Source organism: Eublepharis macularius, chromosome 14, assembly GCF_028583425.1.
Source record: "Eublepharis macularius isolate TG4126 chromosome 14, MPM_Emac_v1.0, whole genome shotgun sequence".
Taxonomy (NCBI): Eukaryota; Metazoa; Chordata; class Lepidosauria; order Squamata; family Eublepharidae; genus Eublepharis; species Eublepharis macularius.
The window spans coordinates 70,954,081-70,973,717 of record NC_072803.1 but is presented as its reverse complement, the minus strand read 5'-3'; the positions used below and the strand labels follow the sequence as shown (position 1 = coordinate 70,973,717).

Here is a 19,637-nt window from a genome sequence, read left to right as displayed (position 1 = left end):
GATTTTGAGGGTCTTTGACAAAGGGTCCGATCTGTGAGACATATAGGAGTTGGGCCAATAATTTTGTTTGATAGATTTTTAAAGCCATAGGGAGGAAGCCTGCACCCTTCATTCTAAACAGTCTAAGGATAGTGTTTGCACTTCTCTCTGCCAAATAAGCTGATTAAGACAAATGCGTTGAAAATTTGGAATTATAAGAAAAGGTGATGCCTAAATATTGGAAGTTCTTAATTTGTTCTATGGCATTTCCTTTGATATTCAAATTGTACTTCCTAAATGAATTACTGAAATGGACGATTTTAGTTTTAGTGAAATTAATAGTTAGTAGTTCGATGTCACATTGCTCGTAGGACCTCTGGCTTTCTTCCAAATCTGTTGGACATCATCGCTATGTATTCTTTGAACCTGCAAAACACTTGAGAGACTTTTTCTTTAAGAGATAGCAAACATTATACCAGCTAAAATCATCTATAAAATTCAGAATGTATCTGTTTCCTCCCATTGTGTTTGGGAGTGGTCCACATAAGTCGGTGTGAACCAGCTAGATTGGGGCATTCGTTTTCTTCTGGCTTCCCTTTGGGAAAGGGTGCCACACTGCCTTGCATTCTAAACAAGAAACACAGCGTTGGTTAATTTTGCAATCATTAATGCACATATTTCTGACAAGCCCTTTTGTATGCATTTCCTTTATAGTTTCCAAGTTCCTGTGACAAAATCTTAGGTGCCAAAGGATGGTACATTCTTTATGGTCGCAGGTTGTAGTGAAATTTACTTGCTTTTCTCTATTTTTACAGTAAGAGGACTCTTGCTGCAACATATCAGTGAAGTCTTTCTCTTCATCATCTTCCTCTATGTCTGATTCTTCTTGATATCTGTCCATGTAAAAATTATTTTGGACACTCTGATATTTTGTCCAGTATATAAAGTCCACTTTTGGTACTGCCTGAGAGATACACCTTTCCATTCTTTGCAAGTACAATGTTCTCTTTATCAAAGTGTCCCTCCAGGTTATGTTGTTCATGGATTTGCTTTATAGAAAGCTCATTGCTTTGGAATTCAGCAGCATACAAAACATGTTGTATTCCTAGCTGTTCTTTGGAAGTGTCTCATGGAAGAGGAATGCTGATAGTTCCACATCTGATGGCAAGGATTTCATGTGAGTTAGCCAGTTTTAACTTGATGGGCTGTTCTATGTCCATTAATTCTTTGAAGAACTCTTTAGAGTGAAAGACTGATACAGATGCTCCACTGTCTAATACTATGGTATTTGTATTTGTAACATTGGTGCTGACTGGATTCAGACTAAACTTCTTTTGCTGATCTGTCTTGCATTTAAAATTACTTGCTTTCATGTTAGAAGAGGGAGAGGAAGTTCCCGTTGCTTTAGGGGAAGAGCAGTCGATTTGATTATGGCCTATACTCCTGCAATTGTAACATGTTAATTGTATTGCCTTTGGAATGGTTGGAAATGAGTTTTGCCCCGTCTCATACTGGGTTGCTGTAGTGAACCTTTGTTTGCTTAAGGATTCTCTCTTTCTGCCCAACGTAGTCCCCTTAGGATGCTTGCCAATTTGATAGTTTGAGAAATGTCTTTTTCCAGGGCTGGAGGTGGCAACTTGCATTTTTGCTCTTAGGGAGACTTTATGAACAAACTGATCAGGCAATTCTCATAAATTTGAGTGTAAAGCTTTACGTCTTGTAACTTCCTTTTCAATTTGTATGACAGCTTCTCGAAAATTTAATTTTCCCTTTATTTCAAGTTGGGAGATTACTGGCAGAAACGTGTGGTCTAGAGATTTAAACAAAGCTACGACCTTGGCAGAATCAGCTTTTTCTTCCCCTGCTTGGGCATACTGAAAGAACAGGTCCTGTAGTTTTCTCATGTGACTTTTAAAGCATTGTCTGTCTGAATATCTTAAAACTTGCAACTGATCTTGCAAAGTGACTTGGTTGCCCAATCATCTGTCACATGCTCTTTAAGTATAAGGTCAAATATCTGCTTAGCTGTTTCACAGTCCTGAATCAATTCTAGATAATTGGTAGAGACAGAACTTACGACTGCTTGTGCTACATCATCTTCCTGGTTCCACTTCACTCTCTTGTCACCCTCAGCTGGTAAACCTTCTGTGAGGTGTTTCTCCAGGTGCTTTTTCTTGAGATTAAACATCAGCCTTATTTTCCATTCAGCAGAGTTATCATCCTCAAGAACAAAGACGTGTCTTGATCCTTTATAGTAGCAGCCATTATGCTTTACACTTTCTTTTTCTCTCTCCACAGTTTTGACGTTCTACTTGGTTAATCAGAACTCAAATAGTATGTTCTGATAATTAACTTGGTGATGCTGGGCCCATAACCATTATTGGGTTTTAGTTAAGGCACATTGACTAAACAAATTGTATGCAGAAAGCTCTCATCCAAGTTAGAGAACCAATAACTGTTTATTTATCTAAAGAAATATATTTACATAAGTTTAGTGGAGAGAAAGAACTAGTAACTGATCTAACTAGGGCTTTTTTTCTGGGAAAAGAGGCGGTGGAACTCAGTGGGTTGCCCTCAGAGAAAATGGTCACATGGCTGGTGGCCCCACCCCCTGATCACCAGACAGAGGGGAGTTTAGATTGCCCTCCGTGCCGTCAAGCGGCGCGGAGGGCAATCTAAACTCCCCTCTGTCTGGAGATCAGGGGACGGGGCCACCAGTCATGTGACCATTTTCATGAGGTTCCGGAACTCCATTCCCCTGCGTTCCCCCTGAAAAAAAGCCCTGGATCTAACTAGCTAGGATTGCTTTAGATTGGAAGTAGGCCATCTCTCTCAGGAGGTGACACCATGCTGCCTCTCCTGGTGCATGCAGGGAAGAAGAGAGGAGGGGGAGAGAAGGGAGGGAAGGAAGTTTCCCTGACAGGAAGGAGACTGATAGCAGCCTATCTATCTAACTGACTCTATGGTTGTTGCCTTCCTTTTTGTCTGCTGGCAGTCCTAAAGGCCTGAGCAAGAGACATCGCCAGTCCCTTGTTCTAAGAAATGATTGTAGCTACCATAGTTGGAGAAATGCATCACGGCCACTCATTTCATTATACAGAAAAAATCGGTTTTTAATTATAGGGTATATTGACTAATAGTAATTCTATAGCTAAAAACCAAATAAAATGTGACAGTGGGAGTTCTGTGAATTAATTCCTAGTCATTTTTTTCTTTTAAAAAATGAGGAAGCAGATTTGGGTCAGTATTGCAAAAGAGGGTGGAGTAAGTTCTCCCTCCCATGTGCCATTTTCCTCACCTTAATGACCCCTCCATTTTCTGTTTGCCTCTTCGGGGTCATGGACTGCTTCCACACCTGGGTGGTTTTCCATGGTGGTCTGGTTGCTAACACAACAGTGTGTGAAATTGTCTCTGCAACAGAGATTCTGAACAGCAGCAGGTAGTCCATTTTCTCTCCATGGTTAGCTCTGGTTTCCCTTTCACACCTGATGTGCATTCACCCCCCCTCCCCACTGTGTTCTCACATGACCCTCAGGATTCTCCGTCCACCCTGTTTTAATTTTTTTTTATTTTGAAGTATTGTCCCCTTCCCTCCACCAGTCCAAAAGGTTGGCTGTGGGTGTTCTCTTCTGTTTCTTTAAAAAAAACCCTATGAGCAAGCCCAGCACTACAGGATTTTACAATATCTTTTTAATTTTTTTTTTTCAAAACCTACATATATTTACCAAGGAATCTCTGGACATCTCCTTCTCCTTTTCATGTGCTATTCTAATGTTGCCAGGGACTAGCCCCTTGGTCCTCAACCTATGAAAAAAAGTAATTGACAAGTAATTGGTTAGTTGCAATTAAGATATTTCACCTTCAAATAAAAAAAAATCGCTTGTGCTGATAACATCCTGCCCAGGAAACCATTTTTTTTTACACGTTTAAAATAAAGATTATTTTTGTGAAAGAAATGGGCTGTTAATGCCAGTGCACAAATAGAGGACATCCGTGGAAACATGAAAAAATGCACCAGTTGAGTGGCTGAAACGTGGGAAACGGCTCCCATATTGGGCCCTGTACGGTGGTCCAATAGGACAAATGTCTCCGTTTCGAGTCAGGAGAGAAAACTCTTTCAGAGGCCTTCAAATGCTTTCAGTACACACCAAATATTAAATAAATTCTCAAAATATGTAACACAATAAGTATTTGTTTTCTATAAAGTATTTTGAAATTGCCAGCTGATCAATGTTGTCTTTCTTCTTTTCAGATTGGCCAGTCTGAAGTTTACATTATCAGTCCTGACACCAAAAAAGTAGTCATTGAGAAAAGCTTTAAGGAAATTTCGTTTTGCTCTCAGGTACCAAGATTTTATTTCTTCCTTATGTCTCTGTCAGTAGATTGAGTGCCTGATGGTTGCTTGCTTTCACACTATTTTCTGTGTTTGCATTAACATTCTGTTGTCATTTGGGTACTCATTCTAATGTGTGGGTAATCAAATGACAAAGTTACTCCATTATATGTATTGTCGAAGGCTTTCACGGCCGGAGAACGATGGTTGTTGTGGGTTTTCCGGGCTGAATTGCCGTGGTCTATTGCCCAAGACCACGGCAATACAGCCCGGAAAACCCACAACAACCATTACTCCATTATAGTTTTGAATCCTTTAAAAAATTTTTTTAGAGATAACAAATACTTTACAGATCTATTTAATATTTCCACATTGGAGGATTATCACGTATGATTAATAGCACAAGTAACTTTTTCTTTTACTTTCCCCCCTCCTTTTAGTAACATGCCCAAGGGTCAGGCTTTTTGTGGTACTATATGGCCCAGAGGAAAGGAATGGGATATAGGAATGACAGATACTCTGGGACATAAAAAAAACAAAGTAAACTTTTATTTTTATAAGAAGTTATCAGTTTCATCTTATTTCTAAAACTTGATGGTTTCAAAAGAGTAGTTCTCGGTTCTTAAAGTTGTGTGTGTTATGTGCCGTCAAGTCTTCTCCGACCTATGGCGACCCTATGAATGAAAGACCTCCAGAACGTTCTATCTTTAACATACTTGCTCAGATCCTGCAAACTGGAGGACGTGGCTTCCTTTATTGAGTCAAGCCATCTCGTTTTAGGTCTTCCTCTTTTCCTGCTGCCTTCCACTTTTCCTAGCATTATTGACTTTTCCAGAGAATCTTGTCTTCTCATGATGTGACCAAAGTACGATAGCTTTAGTCTTGTCATGTTAGCTTCCAGGGAGAATTGAGGCTTGATTTGATCTAGCACCCACTTATTTGTCTTTTTGGCTGTCCATGGTATCTGCAAAACTCTCCTCCAGCACCACATTTCAAATGAATCAATTTTCTTCCTGTTAGCTTTCTTTACCGTCCAACTTTCACATCCATACATGGCAATGGGGAATACCGTAGTTTGGATTATCTTTATCTTGGTTCCCAGAGAGACATCTTTATCTTTAAAGATCTTGTCTAGCTCCCTCACAGCTGCTCTTCCAAGCCTCAATCTTCTGATTTCTTCATTGCAGTCTCCCCATTGGTTGATGATTGAGCCAAGGAATAGAAAATCTTGAACAACTTCAATTTCCTCTTTGTCAACTTTAAAATTGTGTAATTCCTTGGTAGTCATTCCTTTTGTCTTCTTGATGTTCAGTTGTAATCTTGCTTTGGTGCTTTCCCCTTTAACCTTCATCAATAATCATTTCAAGTCTTCACTATTTTCTTCTAGTAATGTGGTGTCATCTGCATATCTCAAATTGTTAATGTTCCTCCCACCAATTTTCACTGGAGCATTCCCCCACTGGGCCTGTCGCAGCTTACCTAGCTTCGATGATAGCAGCCTTATTTCCGAGGTAAGGTCATGGACTTTCCCTACCAAACTTCCCATGTTCTTAAAGAGGTGTTCAGCTGTACTGGCAATTAAGTTACGAAGGGAGAGTTCAACAGATGGAGATGCCTCTTCATTTAAATCATCCAATAGCTGGCTTTGCTGTATCTTTAAGGACCCTGCCCCTGTTGAGGGCTCGGCGTCTTCTACGTTCCCCTTATCAGATAAACATATTGGGTCCCCCTCCCCTTCGGGGGCATCTCTTCCCAGAGGAGAGAAGCGGTTAGATGTTTCCATAGCAAATTCAGAATGAGCCAGCTCAAATCTGTTTCTAAGGGGGAAGAAGTCTCCCATCTTCATCTGTTTGTTAATAGGCAGGAGGGGCGGCTCCCCCGAGTCTCTTGGCTGCTTGCCCGAGGCCATTAGGACCGGGAATTCTTCAGAACACTGAGTAACACCCTCCAGGTACAGGTGTTACTTAGAATGCCTTGAAAGACTTTTAAAGTCTAGCAGTCAAGCCGACAATAAATTCAGAGTTCACACACATCTGCCCTGTCAGCTATCCAAGTTAGCTCCCAGGAACATGCAGTCAGACTTACATATCCAGGAGACTCAGATAAAACTCAATTAAAACAGTAAAATAGTAAAATAAAAATATACTGAGATAAAAGCTCCGGAGCTCCGGATTGTTTCTATTGTAAATCAATCGCTGACTCAGGGCACCTTCCCCCAGCCGCTCAAACAGGCAGTTATTTGTCTGTTAATTTAAAAAACCATCCCTAGACAAAAATGATGTGGCCAATTATCGCCCAGTCTCTAATCTGCCCTTTCTGGGCAAATTGATTGAGAGAGTGTAGCTGACCAACTCCAGTCCTTCTTGGATAACTCTAGCGCTCTGGACCCTTTCCAGTCAGGCTTCAGACCAGGGCGTGGGACAGAGACAGCACTAGTAGCATTAGTGGATGATCTCCATCTCAATATAGACAAAGGCCATGCCTCCTTATTGCTCCTACTGGATCTGTCTGCAGCCTTTGATACAGTAGACCATGCCACCCTGTTGAGGCATTTAGAAACAGAAGTGGGCATCAAAGGATGTGCCTTAGACTGGTTTAAATCGTTTCTCATGGAACAGACTCAGAGGTTTGCCGTCAGAGATCAGTTATCTCCAGAATGGGAACTATCTTGTGGGGTTCCGCAGGGCGCAATCCTATCTTCCATGTTATTCAACCTCTACGTAAAACCTTTAGGAGAACCCATTCGCAGCTATGGAGTTGGGTGTCATCAATATGTGGACGACATCCAACTATATCTCGCTATCCAGGTCCCCACAGGATGCAGTAGAAATCTTAGATCACTGACTGACAGCCGTGGTAACATGGTTGAAAAACAACAAATTGAAATTAAACCCAGACAAGACCAAAGTGATGCTTATTGGGAAGTCAGATATTCTGAAAGACATTGTACTCCCCAGTTTCAGTGGAGTTTGTTTGACCCTCGCTGACTCGGTTAAGAGCCGAGGGGTTATACTGGATCCAGCGCTACTACTAGAAAAACAAGTTAAGGCAGCTGCAAATGAATGTTTTGGAGGTCTTTCATTCGTAGGGTTGCCATAGGTCGGAAATGACTTGACGGCATATAACTCACACACACACATTGCTGACAAAGGGAGCTCTGGCTCTCAAAAGCTCATACCCTGGAAATCTAGTTGGTCTCTAAGATGCAGAGCTGCCAGGTCCTCTGACCTTCCCAGTGGGAGGCGGAAACCTAGCACTCACCTCGGTCTTCTTCTTCCTTGCGTGCGTGCAAAGCATGTGCACACTCCTGAGGCAGTGCAATGACATCACTCCCAAGAGTGACATTGGCATGCTGCCCTGGGAGTGGGCCAGGTGAGCAGTGGTGGAAGCGGAGGAACAGCAACCCTATTAAGATGCCACATGAGGATAGATTCTGACATTCCCCGCCGCCCATTCCCTGGTAATTTTTGCAGTCAGTTTGTGGTGGGAACACTGTGTAACCAGGATTTCTGTGAAAAGTCCAATTACCATGTACATTGTTTACTTTCAGTAAGCTAGACTTTTTGGAGATTTTTTACAAGCATGAAGCCAACAGATTCAATTGCATAGAGAATCCCTTCAGGCAATAAAGTTCCTGTGGCCCACTGCAGGAAACCTGACAGTTTAGCATATATACATATGCAACTTTGAATTGATAAGACATCACAGAAATTTCTCTTCCTACATAAAGTTGTCCAAGAGTAGAAAAGCCTTCCTTGAGACCACATCCTGTGTCAACCAGCAGAAAACCGTGAATCAGCACTTAGCAACTTGCCCTCAAGGTCAAATTCTGTATTTTGTAGACCGACAGGAAATAAATTCCTAATGTAATGACCTAACTCCCTCTCCCAGTTAACTTAATTGCTTAACTAGTGGCACATTCAATGGGGGGAAATTCCTGCTGCAGACCAGTCTCTGGAGAAAGAAAGAAGACTCACGCCACCCTCACACGCGGCCGGCACCCTTCCTCAGGGGCCGGCCCTGGAACCTGTTTCTGGGGTGACAACTGGCAGTGCCTTTATTTTCCCTCCGTCGTCTGTTCTGAGGAATCTTGAGGTGTTTTATTCAAAGGAGATACCGTCTCCCACGGACAGTATTTATATTTAACACACACTTGGATGCTTTTTATTATTTATTCAGTATGTATTCATCCTGCCTCCCCTTTATGGAGCTCAGGGTGGTGCACATCGTCCTTTCGTCCTCCAGTTTGTCCTCATAAAACCCTGTGAGGTAATTCACACACGCACACACGCACACACACACACACAGAGGGAGAGGGAGAGAGGGAGGGAGTGGCCCAAGGATATCCAGTGAGCTTCACGGCAAGGTGGGGATTTGAACCCGGATGTCCCAGATCTTAGTCTGCCACTCATATCATGATGACTCTTATTATAGTTCATTAATATTGGAAATCACGTCGTCTGAAAAGGATAAATGTAAAACCTAAGAATCAGAGACACATGAGAATTCAAATTGAAAAATTTGAGAAATGCTGGTTTATGAAGCTAAGATCTTACAAATGTTGTTCATTCCTTCACAATTATTGGTGTACTTTCCACTGGTGCAGTAGCTGCAAGATCCCACAAGAACATCATTTGACAATAAGCACCAAGCTGTAGCTAAAAAAGGTCCCAAATGAATCACCTTTATTTGCCTCAGAACTTTATGTAGTTATCACCAGCCTTAAATTATGTTGAATTTTCAGACTTGGAACAATTGGCTACAAGTACTGGTCCCTGCAGTTCATTGCCAGTCTTTGATTCATTCTAATTTAGCTCAAACTCTGTCACTTTTTCTCAGCTGGAGACTCTTCCTTCTTTTGACAGTTATTTAATGTTCTGTTACGTCCTCAGGCACAATCTGACCAGGCTGGGAGGACTGTGAGAAGCAACTTGTTCTCAGTCATGCAAAGATCTCACTTAGTGCTTCATCCCGCCTTCCGTTCTAAACTGATACATTAGCACTGTGCTAAGAATTGTGGGAAAATCAGAACAACAATGAGATCTTTGAGTTCCAACCAGCACTCACATTATGGCCTAATTCATCCATCAACAATTATCCTGGTCCATTAGGAACAAATTCCTGATGAAGGGTTAGGCTCCACCTGTCAGGCTATGGATGACAGGATATGGCGGACAGATCCCTGGACCATTGCAGCAAGAAGTCCAGGTTCTTGGTTAAATGGTTTTATTCAGAAATCAAATCATTTCCATATATATGTCCATAGGACTACTCAGAAGCAAGGTAAGCATCTAAGCAGCAAGAGTAAAAGTTGACAGGAATGACATCATGTGAGAGAGGCCTCTCTTTTAACATTCAAGTCTGCTCTTTTCCCCCCTCCCAATCCTAAACAAGGTTTTGGCACTCTCCTTGTGTGAGAACATCCTACATATTTGTAATATCAGTTGAGTCACTAGAAAACAAGACATAGCGAAGTCTGAGAGGAAGTAGCATACAAGGTCAGAAACACTGGAAGCTGACGCAATTCATTAGATAAACACCTGTGAAAGCCTGTGAAAGAAATAGTTATGGCATTGGTAAAATGACAGCAGGATACATTGGTTCAGAACAAAAAGATCAGTAAAATTGGCATGGATGGGGCTCAGACCTGACACCACCACAGCTCTCTGGGGCTGTGGCTCAGTGGTCAAGCATCTGGTTAGCACGCGGGAAGTCCCAGTTTCAATCTCTGGCCTCTCCAGCTAAAAGGATCTGGTGTTAGGTGATGTGCAAGGCCTCTGCCTGAGACCCTGGAGAGTAGACTGTAATGGCCTCGATGGACCGATGGTCTGATTCACTATAAGGTAGCCTCATATGTCCGAGAGCAGTACCACAAGGCATGCTGAATCCATGCCCCTCTACCTCCTGTCCATCTCCCCCTGACCACAAGATAGTATCAGTGGTAAAGAAAGAACGGGTTTTTAAAATTCCTATCTTTTGTGACTCCTTTCCTGGCAACTGTACAAGAAGGAAGAATTGTTTAGATCTACTTCAGTGGCGAATTCTTTTGGACAGATACCATTGCTAGTGATTTGGAAGTGTTGAGTGCTTTACAGTTTTATTTATTTATTTGTTGGATTTTTATCCCACCCTTCCCGTGAGTGGGCTCAGGGCAGGTTACAACATCATAAAACCAGAATTTCAATATATATATATTCAACAAATACAATAAATTACAGTTTAAAATCATAAAACAAAGTGTGTTTTGGTTTTATTTTTCTGGGGGAGCACACACAGTTGCTCAGCATCCTAAGCTATTGGCCTGACTCAGTCTTTATGAGGTCTTTTAAAAGATACAGCAGATGCAAAGGGGTAGAATTGCAAAGAATTTGACTATCTGTATCGACATCCCTTTTGTTATCTGTGCTTATTGACAGGTATCTTGTAAATGTTGATAGGGATGAGACTGTACATTTTACATTCCTTTGGGATGACTTGCTACGTTTTATCTCTTGGAAACGCTTTCTCTTAAACCTCCCATTTGGTGATGCTAATTCTGTGGTTTGCAGTTCTGTTCCCTGCTTCCAGCACTTCTCATACTTCTCTGTAGAACAGAAAGATCCTTTTTTCCACACGCGCTTTTTTGAGGTCATGCAGTATATTTCATTTCAGTGGCATATGTTCCTTATATACAATGAATCCCATAGATTTATTTTGTTTTATTTTACTTTAGATTTTATTCCACCCTCCCCGCAAGGCTCCGGCCCCAAAAAGGACTTGAAATGCTAGAAATCAGCTGGTCACCACCGGGTCTGTAGGCAGGTCTCCTTCTCCTCCTTTTTTGGGCACCAGGGGAGAGCAAGGAAGAATTGCAAGGAAATTGACAGCTCATATTAGGCAGATTTTTTTAAAAAAACAACAATTTTGGATTGATTAATTTTAAAGAATGATAAGTAAATGGATTCACTTCATAATGTTTATTAAAAATGAATGTTTTCTGTGTCAATTCTCAGTGAGTTAAAAAGAGGGGGTAAAGAGGAAAAGAATGAATGAACTGATCCTGTTGATGATTAATTTTTTGTTCTTATTCTTACATATTAACAGTGGCCATTGTGGCCGTCAGAAACGAGGAAAGAGCATAAAACCTCCCCCGTGAGCCATCTGTTTACAGTACTTTGAAAGCAAGAAATTCCTTCTCACACAGAGATACGCACAATTTTATGCAATGCTCTCCTTGTCTAAAATGAAATACTGTTTCCTTTTTAGCTTAATATTTTGGCTCTTCAAATCTGAATATTTATTATGCTATAGTTTTGTTCCCCAATAGACATGGTCAGCTGCAGCATTTTGTTTTGCACTCCAGACACACAGCTTGGCAAGGACCCAAGACAATGGCCATGAACTAATTATAATAAGTCTACATGATTTTTCTGACCATGGGTAATAGGAGAATGCCTTTTGTTTTTGTCGCAGGGAATTAGGCATGTGGATCACTTTGGATTTATCTGCAGAGAGTCTTCAGAAAATGGCAGCTTCCATTTTGTCTGTTATGTGTTTCAATGCGCGAATGAAGCTCTGGTAAGAGGCATCTTTCTGGAAAGGTGGGGAAGGGTGCTGGAGAAGGGCTATCTGGTACAGCTTTGCAGGTACCTACAAAAAATGACACACATTTTACCAGCTGTGCCCACCTTCATAAGGTATACTGCCATATAGTAGGGATGGGATCTGACAAGCTAACGGCATTGAGAAAGATGGTTGTTGTGGGTTTTCCGGGCTGTATTGCCGTGGTCGTGTATTCCTGTAATACAGCCCAGAAAACCCACAACAACCATCGTTCTCCGGCCATGAAAGCCTTCGACAAGGCATTGAGAAAGGTTTTTATAGCTGAGGGAACCTCATAAATCACTATCCTGTTTTCTTACTTTTTTGAAAAAAAGGTAATTATTTCTAATGTGGAAATCATTTTTAATCATGTTAGAGCCCGTAGGCTAGACTCTGGCCATTTCCATACAGATTATTTGCTTTGGGTTTGATGCTGTTGGGAAGTGGCTTTTGTCTTGCTTGCCGACGGTACCGTGGTGCATTTGTGGACCTCCTGAGTTCCCCCCCCCCGGCTCTTCTTTGATCTTTCACAAACTTTGTTTCCTGTGAGGTTTTGGGAAAGACCTCAGCAAATCTCGGATGGCCACTGTGTGGGTGGGAAGGTTCAGATTTTCCAAGTCCTCCCCACATAGCAGCTGTTTCCCCAACAACAGCCGTTCTTTCCCCTTGCCGTTGAGGGCTTTCCCCCCTTTTGTTTGTTTTTTTCAAATCAGCAACTGAATATCATTATATCGATCTAACAATATGTGTAAAAAGTCTTTAGCACCTTTTGTTGCAGAGAGATAAGGGGAAAGGGGTATCTCTGTGATGAAAGGTGCTGAAAACTTACATTTCAGAAAATGCAAGATGGAAATTAAGAGAACTTGTTACACATATTCCTGTAAGGTTATATTGATATAATGATACCTAATTGTCAATTTAAAAAACTGAAAAGCTTTGGTGGTATGGGAGGGAAGGTTGCTGTATGAGCCCCAGGAAAACTGGGGGGAAATCTGCCATGTGGAAGCCCTGTAGCCATTATGCTGTACTGCCAACCACAGTAGAAGGAGGGAATCTATGTGTCTCTCCCTGTGTGTAAAAAGACATCTACCAGCCTTTCCATTCCTTAATGCAGCCCTATCCCATGCATTTTCTGTCCCTGTAGGTTGCTTTATCCCTAGCAAAAGGGATTCCTCTTGCACCAGCAGAAGCTCTGATAGAATCCAGCCCTATCCCTGTAACCATTTAGCATAGTAACATGTATGTTACTGATCAGACAGCATTAAATCTGTGATTCACTTTATCAATTAAGCACTTTTGGAAGTTCTTTGATGGTGAGGAGACCACAGGGCTACTTGATGGCCACTGAACCAGTAGCTCATATCTCACTATTCGAAAAATGGCCTGTGAAAGTGCGTAACCAGGGCTTCTTTTGAGCTGGAATGCCCCTGGACAGTGATCTGGCAGCTCTTTAAAATACCCACATGACTGGAGTCATGTGGGTATTTTTAAAATGGCCTATTTTGGCCATTTTTGGCTCAAATCGGGCCCAAAAGAGCCCAGATCAGGCTGCTACCGGGCGGGGGAATCCAAATATATAAGCTTAGATGGCTTGGATAAAACAGCTGATAGAGCTACTCTCTCTAGAATATAAATTAGTGTTTAAGCCAAATACTTATTTGGTGTTCCCAGCCTCACTATTATGAAAATCCAAATATACAAGTTTTGACGGCTTGGATAAAATAGATGAAAGAATGAGGGGAAACTGGTATAAAAATGTTCCTTTTTTATATTGATATATAATAAGGATCACTTATTTCTCTGCTCTTACCTTCTACCTTTTTATTTCTATCTTCTACTCCTGGAATGATTAATGGATTAACAATTTTGGCTAAAATGCAGAGGATGGGAAATGGACTTATGCATAATATATACAAAAGAAAGAACTATTAGAAATGAAATAAGAAATAGAGTAAGTGGATAAAAAAGCATAGAAATTAAATAATGATTGGAGAGATTAAAAGGGAAGCTTGAAGGTACAAGGGGCGTTAACTGGTTATGTAGTGGCTTTCTGTATTCATGGAGTAGTGGATATATGTCTTGTGCACAAATCTGCTTTTGAAATTTGTTTGTTTGTTGTACCCCCTTTTCCCATTATAAAAATTTAATAAAAATAATTTACACACAAAAAAAGTACCCACATGACTGGAGTCACGTGGGTATTTTTAAAATGGCCTATTTTGGCCATTTTTGGCTCAAATCGGGCCCAAAAGAGCCCGGATCAGGCTGCTGCTGGGCGGGGGAACCGATCGGGCACCAGCCCAATCCTGGCTATTTCAGCCACAATCTGGGCCGTTTGGGGCCCTAAATAGGCCCCCAAAGGCCCGGATTGGGCCCAAAATAGCCAGGATCGGGCCGGTGCCAAGCAGGGGAGGGGAGGGCTCCCCCAACTGGCAGCAACATGACCCAGGCTGTTTCAGCCCCATTCTGGGCTGTTTCTCCCATTTGGGGCCCATTTAGGACCCAAAATGGCCCGGATTGGGGCCGAAACAGCCAGGATCAGGCCCGTGCCAGGTGAGGGAGGGTCCCCCCCACCCAGCACTGGCCCAATATGGGCCTTTTTGGCCCCAATCCAGGCCATTTCTGCCCCAATCTGAGCCGATTCGGGTCCGTTCTTGTCATTTTGGGCCCATCTGGCAGCTGCCCAATCCTGGACATTTTGGGCCCCTGTCAGCCATTTTGGGCCCAAAATGGCCAGAATCAGGCCCAAAAAGGTCAGCATCGGGCCACTGCCTGGTGGGACAGTGCTCTCCTATGTGGCAGCAGCACATTTAGGGCCCAAAATGGCCCGGATTGGGGCCAAAATGGTCTGGATCAGGGCCAAAAGAGCCCATATTGGGCTGGTGCCAGACAGGAGAAGCCTCCCCCACCTGGGCACTGGCCTGATCCCGGCATTTTTGAGCCCAATCCGGGCCATTTGGGGCCTGAATTTCGGCCCAAAATGACCAGAATTTGGCTCAAAATGCCCAGGATCAGGCCCGAAACAGTGAGGATTGGGTCTCTGCCAGGCGGGGGAACACTTGGCCATTTTGAGCCCCTTTTTGCCATTTTGGGCTCAATTTGGGCCCAAAATGGCCAGTACCGGGCCTGAAATAGCGGGGATTGGGCCTCTGCCAGGTAGGAACCCCCCCCCATTCAGCAGCTGCCCGATCCTGGACATTTTGGGCCCCTGTCAGCCATTTTGGGCCCAATTCAGGCCCAAAATGGCCAGAATCAGGCCCCAAAAGGCCAGCATCGGGCCACTGCCTGGTGGGACAGTGCTCTCCCATGTGGCAGCAGCCTGTTCCAGGCCGATCCGGGCTGTTTCTGGCTGGTTTTGGCCCAATTTTGTCCCAGAACAGCCCATATTGGGCCCTAAACAGCCAGGTTCGGGCTGCTGCCCTGCGGGGGAGTGCTCTCCCTTTTGGCAGCAGCCTGTTCCATGCTGATCCAGGCCATTTTGGGACTGTTTTGGCCCATTTTGGGCCCAAAATGGCCCAGATCCGGCCACTGCCAGGTGGGGGAGTGCTCCCCTGCGGCGGAGCGGCCCATTCCAGGTCTAACCAGACCCCCCCCCCCCATGGAGCACAGGAGCACTCCCGGGGTGGCCACGCCTGTGTGATGACATCACTTCCCGGAAGTGACGCCATCATGCAGTCCCACGAGTGCACCACCTCCTCCCAGAAGTTGCCCTGAGTAAGAATTACGCTACCTCTTTTCCCAGAAAAAAAGCCCTGTGCATAACAGTGAAGGAAGGGGATGTGTTTTGATGAGCGATTAATTTGGTAATTCACACATTTTTGAAACAGACGTCTGAAGGAATATAAGGAGAGCCACTGCAAACTAAAAATTACATAATTGAACTAGGATGGCAGAGGCCAGGTCCAAATTCTCACTCAGCCGTGAAGTTCACAGGGTGGCAACTGTGGGCCACTCAGGAATAAATGGTGGGGGGGGGGGGGAACCATGTGTCCTCCTGAGGACAAAAACGTAATTGTAATGAGCAGTGCGGTTTAACTCATTGATGGATCCTGTGGATTTCCTTCCTGGGCTGTTTCTGATTCTAGATTTATGGTGGTTTCAGTATGATGAATTGTAAAAGGGGGTTAATTGGATTTTGTACCTGCGTTTCACTGATCTGTAAGGTTCCTAGAGCACTGGAGAGCTGGGAGAACCACAATTCAAGGACTATTCTCGTTGACATCAAAGCTCGTCATTGTTCAACTAGTAAAGGCAGGCAGTTAACTAAGTTTTGCTTTCTCTGAGATGAGCTCTGTAGTGTTAAAATTAGCTTGCCGTTCTTTAACCTTGATTTTCCTTTGTTCTAGGTTGATGAGATCATGATGACTTTGAAACAGGCTTTCACGGTGGCTGCTGTGCAACGGTCCTCCAAAGCACAGTTCCAGCTCTGTGAAGGCTGTCCCATGCAGAGCCTGCACAAACTTTGTGAAAAGATCGAAGGTAGGAATTGTGCGACGTACCAAAAAAATTATCCCTGAGCTTTTGCAAAGTAGACATTTAAGAGTAAAGGACTTGGTTATTTGTCTTTAATTTTAAAAATAATGATTTTGCTATTTAACTCATTCTTGAAACATTTGGAGAGAACTCCTTTCAAAAAACCACGAATGGATTATAAGATCCAAAGAAAAATGGCAATGGTGATAGCAGCAATGAAACATTACTTCTCTGCAACCATTGCATCAGCTAGTTCCTGTCCATCCCAACTGTTTAAGGTATCTTGGCATCTTTTGAACCCTAAATCTGAACCTGCATCTGACGAAGAGAACTGTGGTTCTTGAAAGCTTATGCTACAGTAAAGTTGGTTAGTCTTAAAGATGCTACTGGATTCTTTTCAAAATCTGAACCGTCACTGATGAAAGAACAAGCAATTAGGTACGACATATTTGCAAAGTTTTTTCCTGATAAAATAACACAAATACTCTCTGATCTGCATTCTATCTGTAATATAGGTGAGGCAGAAGTCATGCTTAGCACACCGCCCACTCCATTTCTGAATCATTTTGACCCAGTCACAGTGATGGATATTGACAGAATTCTAGCATCTGTGAAGGCCGCTACTTGTACTCTGGATCCTGGCCCATTGCGGCAACTAAAATCATGTAAAGATCACAAAAAGAAGCCCTTGATGTTTATCTTAAATGAGTCACTAACTCAAGGCACCTTCCCTCAGCCTCTCAAAAACTACTGCTTAAAAAAATCCCTAGACAAAATTGATTTAGTCAATTATTGCCCAGTCTCTAATTCGCCCTAATTGAATCTGGGCTAAGCGTTTGAGGGCCAAACTACAAGTGACGAATGACACTTGAACGGCAAGTGTATTCCTCCCTGTTCCACTTGCTCTCCACTCAATCCACTTGCCGTTCAAGTGTCATTCGTCACTTGTAGCTTGGCCCTGAGAGAGCAGTCACTGACCCATTCCAGGCCTTCTTGGACAATTCTCTTGCTTTGGAGCCTTTTCAGTCTGGTTTTAGGCCAGGTTATGGGACAGAGACAGCTCTGGCAGTTCTAGCTGATGGCCTCTGCTTGAATACAGACAAAGGCCATGCTTCATGGCTCTTCCTGGATCAGTCTTCAGCTTTCAATACAGTAGACCAGGCCATCTTGTTTAGGAATTTGGAGGTAGAACAAGGTATCAGAGGATGTAACTTGGACTAGTTTAAACTGTTCTTCATGGAACAGACTCCAAGGAGACCAGCTGTCTGCAATGTGAGAATTATCTTACGGAGTTCCACAAGGCACAATATTATCGCCCATGTTACTCAACCTGTATGTTAAGCAGGGCTTTTTTTCAGCCGAAACATGGCGGAACGGCATTCTGTCAGCTCCTGAAAAAGTCACGCGTCGCTTGGCCCCACCCCCAGCTGGCCCTTGGGGAGATCCCATCTCCCCGCTAGCCGGCTGAAGGCACTAAAGGGCCCTCTCGCTGCTGCTTCCTTTAAATGCCAGCCAGCCCACGGGGTGATGGTGTCTCCTGGCGGGCCAGCTGAGGGTGGGAAAGGGCCCTTTTCCTGCCATGGAAGCAGCAGTGAAATGGCCCTTTAAATGCCAGCTGGACCACCAGGAGATGATATCTCTCCACGGGCCAGCTGAGGGCAAGAAAGAGCCCTTTTGCTGCCGCTTCCAGGAGGGCTGCGAGGGGTGTGCGCAGGCATGGGCCATCTGATCCACAGCCTGCAGTCACGACACCTGAGCGACATCCGCTCTACGCTGCCCAGGAGGGCTGCAGGGCATGTGTGCGCGGCCTTGGCTGAGTTGCTGTGCCAGCTGATCTGCGACCAGGAGGGCTGTTGGACATACCTTGGAGATAGGGTGGGGGGATGCCTTTAAGGTAAGGTGCGGGGAGAGTGACTTGAAGGTAGTGGGGGGTGATACCTTGAAGGTAGGGTGCGGGGGGAGAGTTCCTTGAAGGTAGGCTGGGGCAGAGAGTGCCTTGAAGGTAGGCTGGGGTGGGGAGAGGGCCTTTGTCAGTCTATGGAGGTCAAGTTACTTTGATTTCATCTCCCACCCCTTGCAGCAAGAAATCCAGATCTCTTGAGTCAAAGGTTCTTTATTGGAAGAGTATATATTCAAGGTACAAGTGTCCATAGATCGTCCAGATGCTGCAGAAGCGTCTGGCTGAACATAAGGCCTTTGTTGAGAATGATGTGTTAGTCTCTTGCAACAGTATATCAAACCCTCCTTTCCATCCCCCCACTTATGCCCTTATGCCTGGTTAGTATAGACAGACGGGGTAATGTGAAAGTTATTGCTCCAAGGTCTCTCCAAGCCTCCTCAAATAAGGCTGTCTTGGGAACCACATCTGTTCCTGTGAACCTGCACACAAAACAACACTGGAAAATTACAGCAGAACAGAAGTGAGAAAGCAATATGGCAGTTGTGTGGGTAACAGACCTGACAGCCTTGAAGGTAGGCTGGGGCGGAGAGTGCCTTGAAGATAGGCTGGGGGGAGAGAGTGCCTTGAAGGTAGGCTGGGGGTGAGAGAGTGCCTTGAAGGTAGGCTGGGGGGAGAGAGTGCCTTGAAGGTAGGCTGGGGGGGAGAGAGTGCCTTGAAGGTAGGCTGCGGGGTGAGAGTGCCTTGAAGGTAGGCTGGGGGGAGAGAGTGCCTTGAAGGTAGGCTGGGGGGGAGAGAGTGCCTTGAAGGTAGGCTGGGGGGGGAGTGCCTTGAAGGTAGGCTGGGGGGGGAGCGCCTTGAAGGTAGGCTGTGGGGAGAGAGCGCCTTGAAGGTAGGCTGTGGGGAGAGAGCGCCTTGAAGGTAGGCTGGGGGGAGAGAGTGCCTTGAAGGTAGGGGGGGAGAGCGCCTTGAAGGAAGGCTGGGGGGAGAGAGTGCCTTGAAGGTAGGGGGGGGAGAGCGCCTTGAAGGAAGGCTGGGGGGAGAGAGTGCCTTGAAGGTAGGCTGTGGGGAGAGAGCGCCTTGAAGGTAGGCTGTGGGGAGAGAGCGCCTTGAAGGTAGGCTGGGGGGGGGAGTGCCTTGAACGTACAGAGAGGAGTGTGCCTTGAAGGTAGGCTGGGGAGAGAGAGCGCCTTGAAGATAGGCTGGGGGTGAGAGTAACTTGAAGGTAGGCTGGGGGGAGAGAGTGCCTTGACGATAGGGTTGGGGGAGACAGTACCTTGAAGGTAGGCTGGGGGGAGAGAGCGCTTTGAAGGTAGGCTGGGGGCAGAGAGCGCCTTGAAGGTAGGCTGTGGGGAGAGAGTGCCTCGACGGTAT

General features: G+C 44.4%; 1 protein-coding gene across 3 annotated transcripts in view; it reads left to right on the top strand.

Moving 5' to 3' along the window:
* The window catches only part of TBC1D1 (TBC1 domain family member 1), a 212,579-nt gene that overhangs the window by 89,974 nt on the left and 102,968 nt on the right, over window positions 1-19,637 (top strand). For all 3 annotated transcript variants that reach the window (XM_054997481.1, XM_054997480.1, XM_054997478.1), the window contains exons 6-8: window positions 4,232-4,321; window positions 11,765-11,869; window positions 16,240-16,372. In XM_054997481.1, the coding sequence (XP_054853456.1) occupies window positions 4,232-4,321; window positions 11,765-11,869; window positions 16,240-16,372 (328 nt within the window). The remainder of the gene's footprint in view (window positions 1-4,231; window positions 4,322-11,764; window positions 11,870-16,239; window positions 16,373-19,637) is intronic.